At 37.7% G+C, this 12,770-nt stretch overlaps 1 protein-coding gene across 10 annotated transcripts in view; it reads right to left on the bottom strand.

The window, feature by feature from the left end:
* SPATA5 (spermatogenesis associated 5) overlaps positions 1–12,770 on the bottom strand; it is a 350,490-nt gene that overhangs the window by 336,889 nt on the left and 831 nt on the right. For 8 of the 10 annotated variants that reach the window (XM_044930400.2, XM_006078935.4, XM_025268023.3 and 5 more), the window contains exons 3-6: positions 6,565–6,686; positions 5,291–5,448; positions 1,618–1,676; positions 354–995 (exon numbers count right to left, since the gene is read on the bottom strand). In XM_044930400.2, coding sequence (XP_044786335.2) covers positions 354–995; positions 1,618–1,676; positions 5,291–5,448; positions 6,565–6,686 — 981 coding nt within the window. Of the gene's footprint in view, positions 1–353; positions 996–1,617; positions 1,677–5,290; positions 5,449–6,564; positions 6,687–11,574; positions 11,736–12,256; positions 12,361–12,770 lie in introns of those variants that run through there. The other 2 variants (XM_044930399.2, XM_044930402.2) reach the window with 2 other exon arrangements.

Below are 12,770 nucleotides of genomic sequence, written 5' to 3'. Positions count from 1 at the left end.
GGGACTAGTTTTGTGGAAAATAATTTCTCCACTGACCAGGGGTGCAGAGGTAGGGGGGAAGATTGGGATGGTTTAGGGATGATTCAAGTGTTTTACATTTATCGTGTACTTTATTTCTATGATTATTACATCAGCTCCACATAAGAGCATTAGGCATTAGATCCGGAGCATAGAAAAAGGCTCAATTAAAAGGCATTTCCCAAAACAACTCGCAACTCCTACCACACCTCCCACTCAGGGGAAAAAAAAAAAAAAAACAGGAAGAGAAGGTGAACAATCATTAGGTAAGTGCAATGAGCCAACTGCTTTCTAGTTTAACATTTCTGGGTATAATACATTGAAAAAAATCATACCATAACTCTTGAAAAGCTCAGGCTGTTTGAGAGGTAATTCAATAATTTCTCTAATTTCTTTCAGCTGACTATTTAAGCCACCTATCATGTCATAAGTTACTTTTAATTGGTTGGCTTGGTCTTTCGAATTTGTACGGTTCTTCGTAAAACTGACTCTTGTTTTTGAAGAAATAAAATAAAAGGTATCAGTGTTGCTCTGTGCTCCCACGCTGGGTGACTTTAGCAATCTTTCTTCGTTGACAGGTTGCTCACTTCCTTCCCTGGCAGACTCAAAACTACATGTGAGCCCTGTGACTTCCTCTAGTCCACGTCCACTGCCAGTCCCAGGACTCTGTGTACCATCTGACGAAATGCCACCAGCTTTATTCATCATTCTGTCCTCTGGTTTGTAAGGAGTGCTACTTGATGCCGGCTGTTGGGGCACTTCCAGATCTAACTGGCTTAGCTGTAAGGATATATCCAGGGTGCTGGGCTCTCTGCTGGACAGCTCAGAGGCCATTCCCCGGGCAGCAGTGTCAGAGTCATTCTGAGCCCTTCTCAACATTGTGCCATCTGCCCCTTTCACTCGCAACACCTGCAGCTTGCACGGTCGTCCATAGAATGTACAATACAGAAAGTTGCCTGGTAAAACAACCTTGCCATCTGGAAAACAATTTATTAAATATATATGTCAGCACAATTTTTCATTCATTTCAAGTTTAAATAGCAATTTAATCTACTAACATAATTATGCCTGAAAAGACTAAATCAAAGATGAAAAACAGAGGACCTAAAATTACTCCCCTAAGATTACAGCACTATTTGGAGACAGAAGGAAAAGATGATTCTCTGAAATCCTCTACACTCAATACATGTATGATTCTATCAACTATATCCCCATATGGCCAGGCATTCCATGTTCAGCAATGAACTAACCTAAAATGGCACACCTAAACTAACACTCCAGCATTCCTCACTGAAAAGAACAGAGCTCAAGGGTTAAAAGTTTCAGTTCTACCACCAACTGTTCACAGGTTAAGTCATATGTTCTCTCCACGGCTCAACTGTCAGTCAATTACACAGCAGCTGAAGTTAATGTTGGGGGGTGGGTGGGCGGAAGGAGAGAGAGACTACATCCCTATCTCAAAGGGACATTAATTCATTGGAAAGAATATTCTCTACCCTATTTCAAAGAAAAATATTATGCACACAAGACCTAGAAGACACATTATTTGCTGCTGCCTTGCTTTTCAAAATTTAGAAAACTATTAAAAATACATCTCACCTAGTTTTCTCAAAATACAACCAGCCAGTTGTTCTTCATTAATATCTGCATTTTTGTCACTGTGAAGGGTGGGAGAAATAAAAATCAGCATTAAGTACACCAGAAACTAAAATGTAATATAAAATGACATGTACACAGTAATAACGCAGACCTAATCAAGAAAATCATTAGTTTACAACCTAGAAAAAATTTATACAATTTTAGAATGATTTATACTTTTCAGATACATCTTACAGCCATGAAATCATTTGTAATTTAGTTTCCTAGAAGCCTAAATCAATGTTTTTTACTATCTTACATATCACTCATACACACACATACCCACCTCCCCATATACTCAGGTGCATATATGTACAAGCGACTGAGCACACACATACATGTACAAACGTGGTGTACATTTATGCACTACATTTCTGGATGTAGTATATGTACAATAAATCAAAACGAAAAATGTGTTTTTCATTGTGTATCATAGCCAAAAACATTTTAAAAAAACCACTGGCCTCAATCATTTCCCTTTCTGAACTTGCCCAGCTTGGATAAAGGCTTTTATTAATAGCTTACTTTATTCTCTTTGAATCATTTATAAATTACCTTTAAGGAAATTTAAATCCTATAGTGTACATTATCTGAAGAGGTAAGAAAAAAGCAAGGTAATGGTACAATGGAAGTTTATTCAAGAGAAAGGGCATGCCTAAAAAAATGAAAATGCCTTCTTCTGACCAATTACTGTGTTTTCCAGGAAGACTGCTTGTTTGATTACAGAAGTATGGCTAAAAATCATTACACTTGTAAAGAAACACATACTTGGAGAGTTCTCAGAACATGCATTTTTCCACCTCCATGTGTAAGCAATCGGTATCAGGAGAAGCAGCCTATGGCTGCTGAATTCTGACAGAGATCACAGAGGGAGAATGGTTTAGCTCAGGAAAAGGTATATTAGCAGGCCCATGTGGTTCAAATCTAAGCCATGATCTCAATCACATTATCAGGAACAAAACTGATACAAACTTATTTGAGGATTCCATATGCAAATTCATCTACTTGTTAAAGTATGTTTGTAACCCCAAAAGCAATACTAGCGGGACTTTCCCAGACATTTGTGAAAGAGAACAGAACAGGCAAAAATGTGAGTTACCTAACACTTTCCCAGCTGAGGTTAAAAAAAGCCTCTATTTCAATTCTCATTCAGAGGTGACCAGAGGACAGAAGTTGGGGAGGGAAGGGAGCAGTACAATATAGAGCAAAAAGCTGCAGCTGCAGGACCAGGTAGAGGGGGGTTTGAATCCTAACTCTGGCACCTCTTAATGAGGTGACCTCAGGCAAGTCACTTAATACTTCTTAGCCACTTATCTTTTCTAAAGTAAAGAAAATACAATCTACAAGAATGGGTTGTTCAGGGAGTTATAAGTTATAAATTATAATCTATGTAAGATATATATTTTCACATATTTATATATGTTAAACAAACATACATTTTCATATATTTATATATGTTAAACACACACACACACACACACACACCCCCCCCCAAGCAATGGTTCAGTATTTGCGGCAACTTCATGTAACATAACTACTGCAAATGATGATTTGATAATTTTATTTATTCAAATAAAAAAGAAAAACAAGGAGAAAATTTCATGAATCAAATGTGTGTATAAAGAGGAACTGTATGTATTTCCTTAAATACTTAAATTTACTTGTTTATAGAACTCCGAAACTACTTAAGACTGTTTTTACTTATTAAACTTTGAATAGAAAATATTTGCAAATATGTAAAATATGTAAAAATAAACAGTTTTGCTTTTAAAAAAAAGAATGTGTGCAGATAAAATCATTTCCACTAGAAGGAGCTCTAACATTAGTAATAAAATTTTTCAGATAACACCTGAAGGATTTAAGCAGCAGACAAAAATTACTAATTTTTCTTATTGAAAATTAAGTTTCTTGTTTGAGTTCTGCTGCCACATTTAAAACACAAGATTCTTAAAATAAAAAAAAAAAGCTTCCATTTAATACATATAAAGTCCCTCTATAATAGGTACTTGTTATCACCTAAGACTGCTGCGCCCTCAAGAGGTCACACTTGTAACTGAATATCCAGTGAACTGATAACTGCTTAAAGCACTGTTTTGGAGAAGGCGATGGCACCCCACTCCAGTACTCCCACCTGGAAAATCCCATGGACCTGGAAAATCCCATGGACGGAGGAGCCTGGTAGGCTGCAGTCCATGGGGTCGCTAAGAGTCGGACACGACTGAGCGACTTCACTTTCACTTTTCACTTTCATACATTGGAGGAGGAAATGGCAACCCACTCCACTGTTCTTGCCTGGAGAATCCCAGGGACTGGGAAGCCTGGTGGGCTGCTGTCTATGGGGTCGCACAGAGTCGGACACGACTGAAGTGACTCAGCGGCAGCAGCAAAGGACTGTTTTAGAACAGTCTAGAGATTAATCCCATTTAACCTGAGTTAATTACAAAATTACCATTAAAATAATGAGCAAGTTACTTCTCACTGAACCCATTCTCTCACCTGTAAAAATGGATAAACATGGACACCTTGCAGGATATTTAGAGGATTAAATGAGGGAAGAAAAATGGGAAAAGTGTATGCACTTGTGTCCTAGCACATGGTTGGTGCTCAACATATGTTGTGTTCTCGTTTCCTTTCTGCCTTTTACTTTGTTGCTCACCAAATGTTATAAAATGCACTGAAGATATTTTCCTGTTTTTAAAAAGAAAAATAGGCCAAAGCTTAAGCTTGGAATCTACAAAAGTAGCAAAAGTGAAGAAAACATTTCAAAATCAAGCTAATGATTGAAAAATGTTTTGTGATTCCAGAACATAATATAAAATCCTCCAAATTTTTATAAACGTGCTATTAAAGTATCAAAAGATTTTTTTAAAACAAATTTGGTAAGACTTGCATATGCAAATTGAGCAAAAACCCTAATAGATACAGAACATTCAAGAGGGTAGGTGATATACTTTAACCACATCGATAGTCTTTCATAGGGGACTACTTAAAAATATGATAGATATAACTATTTTATTGGCTTGAATAACCAGTGAGTTAAAATACACAATCACATATTTTGCTTGAGCAGTCTTAATTAAAACTTGTTTCTTGCCTACTCAAAGTAATCTACTACTGTCTTTACAACTGTTAAGACAAGAAGCCCTGATTACACCACAAACCATGAGAGAAAATCACCATTAAATATCCACCAATAATAATTCCTCTTACCTAAAATGTCAGAGCATACTGTAATCACAGGACATTAGAGAGCCTGTAGTCCATAAATGACATAACACCCATCTACTCTGTGCTGTCTGATACAGTAGGTCACTAGCCACTCAACACTTCTGGCTATCAAGTGCCAAGAATGCGGCTAGCCCAAACTGAGATGTGCTACAAAGGTAACATAACACAGTGGATTTTGAAGGCTCAGTTTGAAAAGCAGAATGAAAAATCTTGTTAATAATTTTTTGTACTTAGTATAAGTTCAAATAAAATTTTATATATTAAATAAAATATACAATTACTTTCTCTTCACTTTTTAAATGTGGCTACTAGAAAATGCAAAATTACACCTGTGGTTCACATTTGACTCGTCATATTTCTACTGGGCAGCACTAATCTAGACAATCACCACCAACAAGAGACAAACCTGAGAGCCACGTCCAGTTCCTCAGCCTGCAGCACAGCACCCAAAACAGGCTGGACATGGATGGCATCACCAACCCTCACACCCACGTTCTTCTGTGCCACTTCACTCAGGCCAACCTTGCCTCCAGGAAATCCTGCCACAGGCCAGGCTGTATAGACCTGCCCAGAACAGAGGAAACAGAAAAATAAGAAAATACGTATTTGTAGAATATCATTAATTTATAAGAAAGAAAACTAAGCACAGTCAAGTACATGGCTCTGCAAAACACAGTCTTTGCCCCACAGGAGATACTATGAGATACAAACTACAAAAAACTATTGAGTTTCAGCAAGCTCTGGGAGTTGGTGAGGACAGGGAAGCCTGGCATCCTGCAGTTCACTGGGTCACAGAGAGTCAGACACGACTCTACGACTAAACTGAACTGATAAATATTACACCTTTTTTTGGTGGATTAGGGGTAATCCCACAGGGAAAATGGTGGAAGAACTGAGAGTTGGTTTTAGGAAGAGACAAGATGTTAACAGGTGATAAGAGGAAGATAAGAAAAAACACTGAAGGCAAGCTAACTGTAAGGTAATTCAGTCTGGAGCATAAACTACATCTAGGAAACAGGGAGGACCAGCACAAGAGCTCCATGGGAACCTGGATCTCATCAGACTTATGTTCTAGGGAGAAGGTTTCTAGCTCCAGATTAGTGGGCTGAGCTTATGCATTTATAGTCTTCTCTTCCACAAAACACAGTAAAGGATTTTTTTACAGTATAAGCCCAGGACAACAAAAGGAATGAGAGACATGCCATCAGCAGCTATGAGATTACAAAATATTTCCAGAGGACCCCGCCAGTCAAGAGAACACTGACTGATGAAGCAGCAGCAGAAGACATGGCAGAGGCAGAGGAAAAGAAAGCCAAGCTGCCAAAAATGATTCAAGGAAGATCCTGGACTTAAGAGTCTCAGGAATGATGAATGGCTGCAAGGACAAACAGAGGGTAATCAAATATTTACACACAAAACAAATGACCCAAAATAACATTTCTGTGAGGAAATACAACTCACAGAAAAATATAGGGCTGTTAGTGTACCACTACCTCTGGGGGAAAGGCTTCTTCACATCATGACACTTAAGAGCTACAACTCCCAGGGTATTATAGAAAGGAGAAGTTTATACAGATGTGAGGGTCTTGTAAGATATAGCTTTTCAATTATCAGTGCTTGTGTTGAAAGTCAAAAACATCTCAAATAATTCTAAAGTAAGGACATGAAAAGGACTCTTACCTCCTGCTTTCCATCCAAACTGGTAAGCAACACTGGTCGACCGATACAAATATTTGCAGACTTCATGGTATTGAGTCCAAGTTGAACAAGAGAATTCTGGAATGCTTTAGGAACTTTGTCATCTACCAAGAAAAAGAAAATTATTTTCACAGTATTCTGTAACTGAAGTTAAACCAAGATTTCTTTTGGACTAAATAAAAATCCTTAATCTATATTACCACATGAATGCACTTACCATACCCTGGAGAAACTATTTTTCGAACCCTCTTTATTTTAGCAGACTTAAAACCAAGCCTTTGTGAGGTTCCACTGACAATATGAATGCTAACTAAAAAAGGATATTTTACGGGTAACTATTAGTTTTCATTATTTTTTAAAAAATCTCTAATTTCATTACTAACTGAACATACTTGCAATAGGGCTTTTCATACTTGCGTTCTGAACTTCTATTACAAATTCCAAGTTGACTTGGCTACTAGTACTGAAAGGCTTGAACTGGGGAAATGGCACATAATCTGGCTCTAGAGGATTAAGTTATGTTTCCACTTCTGACGCACAGGACAGCAATCAGACATTTTCCTTTCTATTCCCAAGAACACATGGATAACCGTAACACAGGTCTTGTTCCTTAGGCGAAGACACACTGGCTCAAATGACCATTAGTGCTTTCAACTTTTGGCCAGAGAAGGGCCTGCAATTCAGTCCAATTACAAAATCTCTGAAAATGATGTGCTAACATCTCCAGCTCTGCCCACCCACCCACTCCCTCAGGCTGCACATCTCGTTAGCTGCCCCTCCGCTCATTTCCCAGAACCTTATATTGTCTGACACTAGCACTTATCATCATAATATTCATTTATTTTACAATTCGACTTTCCTTTAAACTATATACTGCTTTGGGGGCAGGAACTGGGTCATACTCATCTTTGTAAACTCCACTGCCTAGAAGTTCATCAAATACAGAGTTCGTCTGCATAATAAATATCCATGATAAGAAAGGATGCAGTAGATAAGTATACTGCTACTGCTGCTAAGTCACTTCAGTCATGTCCGACTCTATGCGACCCCACAGACGGCAGCCCACCAGGCTCCCCCATCCCTGGGATTCTCCAGGCAAGAACACTAGAGTGGGTTGCCATTTCCTTCCCCAATGCATGAAAGTGAAAAGTGAAAGTGAAGTCGCTCAGTCCTATCCAACTCTTAGCGACCCCATGGACTGCAGCCTACCAGGCTCCTCCATCCATGGGATTTTCCAGGCAAGAGTACTGGAGTGGGGTGCCATTGCCTTCTCCGAGATAAGTATACAGTATTTTTCTTTTCAGCACAAAATCCATGCTAGCACTTACGATGCCTGTCACAAACTTTATTATAAAACTTATTATAGTCACATATATCATAATCAGATATTCGTGTTCCTCCATGATCAGAAAAACAGATCTTTTGTAATTAAAAAGAAACTAAGTCAACAAAAGCAACACCATGAGTTTTGATTTACATCATTTTTTTGCCACTGCAAAGTAACTTCCCAACACTTTTATTTTCCCTCTGTCATTAGATGAACAAATATAGAAAAACAAAGCATCTTCCAGGGCTAAGATTAACAGGAGTGACCATAAAATAACCATTTTTTATAATGAGAGACTGAAAAGAAATTCAACTTTCCTATGAGCACCAGGTCTCTTACACAGTTTACACAACAGTAACAGCAAAGCATCCTGTTTGATAACCTTGTAATGTTCAGTTTCTGCCAATTCTCTCTTCCTTACGAAGGAAACCTCAATGAATTACCCTTCCCTCTTGATAATTACTTTGCAGAGGTACTCAGTCCCTGACAAGATTTTAAGTTTTCTTTCTTTCCTCCGTCCTACCCTGAACCAAGATTTGATAAATCACACACTTCTCATATACCTCCATTTCTCCCCACCACCAATGCATTCAAATTCCCATCCACTGGCCTTATTTCCTAATACATTTCCATCGTATTCTCTGCTTACCTACTGTTAACCACACAATTCCCTTCACCAGTCCTCATTCCTCCAATTCTTTCTATCTCTACATCCACACATCCACTTCCCTACTAATTTACTGAGCACCTTATGGGGCAGATTAACTAATGAGATAGTAAAGGTAATTTCAAACAACCATCTACCCTTCATTTGTTCATTCAGCAAACAGCACGTGCCCACTCGAAGGTAAATACTACACTAGGCACTGGAGATACAAGGTGGATAAAAGCAGACACAGTCTTTGTCATGGAACATATAACTTAATAGAATACGAACTATTAACAATCACTAAATAACTGTATAATTATAAACTAAGATTAATGCAATGAAATAACAACTAAGAGTGCTAAGAGAGCCTATAATGTGGGATCAGACCTAACTTAGAAGAATCAAAAAATGTTTTTTTTCCAGGAATAATGTTTACATCCGTCTGAAGGAAGAGTAAAATTAATTAAATGAAGAGGGGAAAAAATAAAAGACAATTCTGACTAAAGAGAACAGCATGTACAGAGATCCTTGACAGAAGACAGCACTGTGCATCTGAGAGGAAAGTGTAGACAGAGTGGTGGGAGAGAACAGAAAGCCACGTAAGGAAGGTCAAGACCACCTAGGGCAGTGGGCTGTATCAAGTTCCTGGTCTTCAATCGGACAGTAATTGGAGGCCAGTTAGTAGAGAAAAGCAGAGTCTTGACAGGATTTTTATTTTAAAAGATCATTCTGTCTGCAGAGTGGAAAAGGAATTGGAAAGGAGCAATCAGTGTAGTAGTTCAGGTCAGAGAGGATGGTGTCTGAGATTAACGTTGAAGCAGTGGGAAAGGAATGCAGAAGTGTAACATGGGAAAAATTTTAGCTAGTAAACTGGACTTGATGATGGACTGGATAATGTGAGATTTAAGAGGGAGGTGTCAAGGGTGAATCTGAGATTTCTGAATTTTACAGTGAAAAAGACTGAACAGAGCTCATTTATTTTGTTGGAGAAGTACCAGTTCACAAGGTCAGTCCTGAAGTATCTTTGAAAAATTCAAAAGAAGAGGTATAGCACAGTGCTATATTCAAAGTGGGGACCACGAATTAAAAAAAAAAAAAAAAAAGGAATCCCATTTATCACTGCATCAAATATAATAAACTACCTAGGAATAAATTTAACCAAGGAGGTGAAAGACTTCTTACTCTGAAAACTGTAAGATTCTGATGAAAGAAATTGAAGACACAAATAAATGGAAAGATACACTGTGCTCATGAATTGGGGAAGAATTAATACCGTTAAAATGTCTATACTACCCAAAGCAATCTACAGATTCAATGTAATCCCTATCAAAATACCAGTGGCATTTTTCACAGAAGTAGAACGAATAATTGTAAATTCGAATGGAACTAGAATAGCCAATGCAATCTTGAGAAAGAACAAAACTGGAGGTAGAACACTCTCTGATTTCAAATTATAGTAATCAAAACAGTATGGTAGTGGTACAAAAATGGACACATAGATCAGTGGACCAGAATATAAAGCCCAGAAATGAACCCACACATATATAGATAAGTAATCAATGACAAAGGAGGCAAGAATATATAATGCGGAAAAGACAAACTCTTCAATCGTTGGTGTTGGGAAAACTGGACAGCTACACGCAAAAGAAATGAACTGAATCACTTTCTTACAAAAATAAATTCAAGATGGATTAAAGACTTAAATGTTAGACCTAAAACCATAAAACTCCTAGAAAAAAACAAATGCAGTAAATTCCTTGAAGTTAGTCTTAGCAATATTTTTTGGATCCTTCTCCTGAGGCAAAGGCAACAAAAGCAAAAATAAATGAGATTGTATCTAACTAAAAAGCTTTTGCACAATGAAGGAAACCATCAAACCAAACAAAGACTGCCTATTGAATGAAATAAGATATCTGCAAATGATAACTTGATATGGAATTAACATCCAAAACACATAAAGAACATTTATACATATATATTGAAATATTACTCAACAATTTAAAAAAAGAATGAAATCTTGCCATTTGCAACAACATGGATGGATCTAAAGGATATTATGCCAAGTAAAATAAGTCAGAGACCAGTATCATATGATTTCACTTACATGTGGAATCTAAAAAACAAAAATATAAACAGAAACCAATTCACAAAGAAATGTTTCTGAAATGAGAGAAAGGTGGGGGTGGCTGAGCAAAAGAAGGGGAATAAGAAGTACAAATTTCCAGTTATAAAGTATTGAATAAATAAGTTACAGAGAATTAACACACAGCATAAGGAATATTGTCAACAATACTGTAACAACTTTGGATAGTGACAGATGGTTACTAGACTTCATCACGGTGATTGTTTCCCAATGTATTTAAAAGTGATATGACTTACATCTGAAACTAATATAATATTGTTAATCAACTATATTTCAGTTAAAAAAAAAAAAGATTGTGGTCCACGAACTCTTTGTTCATGAGAGGTACTTACCTCAGAAAATGATATGCACTAAGTACTTTTTATTGTAATTTGACAGAGTAATTTTACATCTGTTGAATCTAATAAAAATTATTTTTTTAACTTATTTTTCCAGTAATTTACTTTTATCGTATTTTACAAAAGTGCTGATCTGTGACATGTCGGGAATTTTTAAACCTTCCCTACAGAGTGTGAGAAGCACTGGTCTATAAGACCATTGAATCAAGACTCAGAAACAAATTACAAATATAAATCTAAAAATAACAAGAGTGTAAATGGAAAACTCTGGGCACTGGATGAACTTGCCAAAGAAAAAAAATTTTATATAGAGAGAGTTTAGGGCTAAGAATAAAGGAACTTCTTCATTAGGCGGAAGAAAGCAACCTGCAAAGGAAACTGATGAAGTGCCAACCAAAAGAGGGAGAAAAACTAGGAGAGTTTGATGACATTTAAGTCAACAAAACAAAGTATTTCAAGAAAACAGAAATGGCTGGCAATACCAAAAGTTGCTGAGGTAAATAAGCAATGAAAACCATCCAATGGATTTACCAACCTGGGGATAATCAGAGATCAGGGAGCGGGCAGTTTCCATGGAATACTGGGATGGATGTCAAATAGGAATGGCCTAAGGAATAAATAAATATGACTGCCCTGGTGGCTCAGACGGTAAAGCGTCTGTCTACAATGTGGGAGACCCAGGTCCGATCCCTGGGTCGGGAAGATTCCCTGGAGAAGGCAATGGCAATCCACTCCAGTACTATTGCCTGGAAAATCCCATGGACAGAGGAGCCTGGTAGGCTACAGTCCATGGGGTCGCCAAGAGTCCAACTCGACTGAGCGACTTCACTTTCACTCTAAAGGAATAAATAAGAGCTGAGGAGGCAGAGATGGCTCCATTTAAGAAGTCTGGGAATGGAGGATGTGGAGCTTTTAAGATGAAAGAAAGTATCAGCAGGTTTAAATGCCAATGGGAAAAATCCAGTCGAAAAAGGGACTGAATATGCAGGACAGAGCAAGTTGTCCTCTGATCCCAAGAGACTGAAAACACTGTCAACTGAAAGACTGTCTTTAGGGTCTGCAACAGACATAAATAAATTTTTGCCACGAGGTCAAGCCTGCTAAAAGCTATACCAACTAAAACCGTTCTTCCAAGTCAACGTTGTTGGGATGTAGCTCAATGGCTTTAGAGTCAAATACATGTGGACTCTAAAAAGTCTCTGCCATTTAGTTAGCACCTGTGTAACCTGGGGCGAATCGCGTTAGTTTTTCTCTGTAAAATGAGCGTAATAATATAGCACTCATCTCCCAAAGCTCTGAGAAGAGTATATGAGATATATACCTGAAATACCCAACCTACTGCTAACAACCGCGCGCAATTAACACCTATTTGTTAAATACCAGAACCTGTGTGATAAGAAAAAAGATACCTTTCGGTTTTAAAGGCACATGAACGTCTCTTAGAAAGGACGAATCCACACTGTTACAGACATGGATTTCTGAGCTTTCGTATACTATCCTCGCTAGATACGAACGATTTTGCAGTTCGAGATGCCGTTATCTTAACGCAAAGCTGCTTCAAGTGCAACTTACTAGAAATTCAAGGCAATTTACAAAAAAGCTTGACTTAGGCACTGATAAGTCATTTCTGCCTAACTTCTCCAGTGCAGGGGCGACTTCGAATATTTTACAGACTTCTTTGCGCTCTCACACTTCTGCCTCGCTCAATTTTTAAAAACCTCTACACCTCAA

This window comes from Bubalus bubalis, chromosome 17, assembly GCF_019923935.1.
Source record: "Bubalus bubalis isolate 160015118507 breed Murrah chromosome 17, NDDB_SH_1, whole genome shotgun sequence".
Lineage (NCBI taxonomy): Eukaryota > Metazoa > Chordata > Mammalia > Artiodactyla > Bovidae > Bubalus > Bubalus bubalis.
Note: the sequence above shows the minus strand (reverse complement) of the source record. Positions and strands in the feature narration are given on the sequence as shown.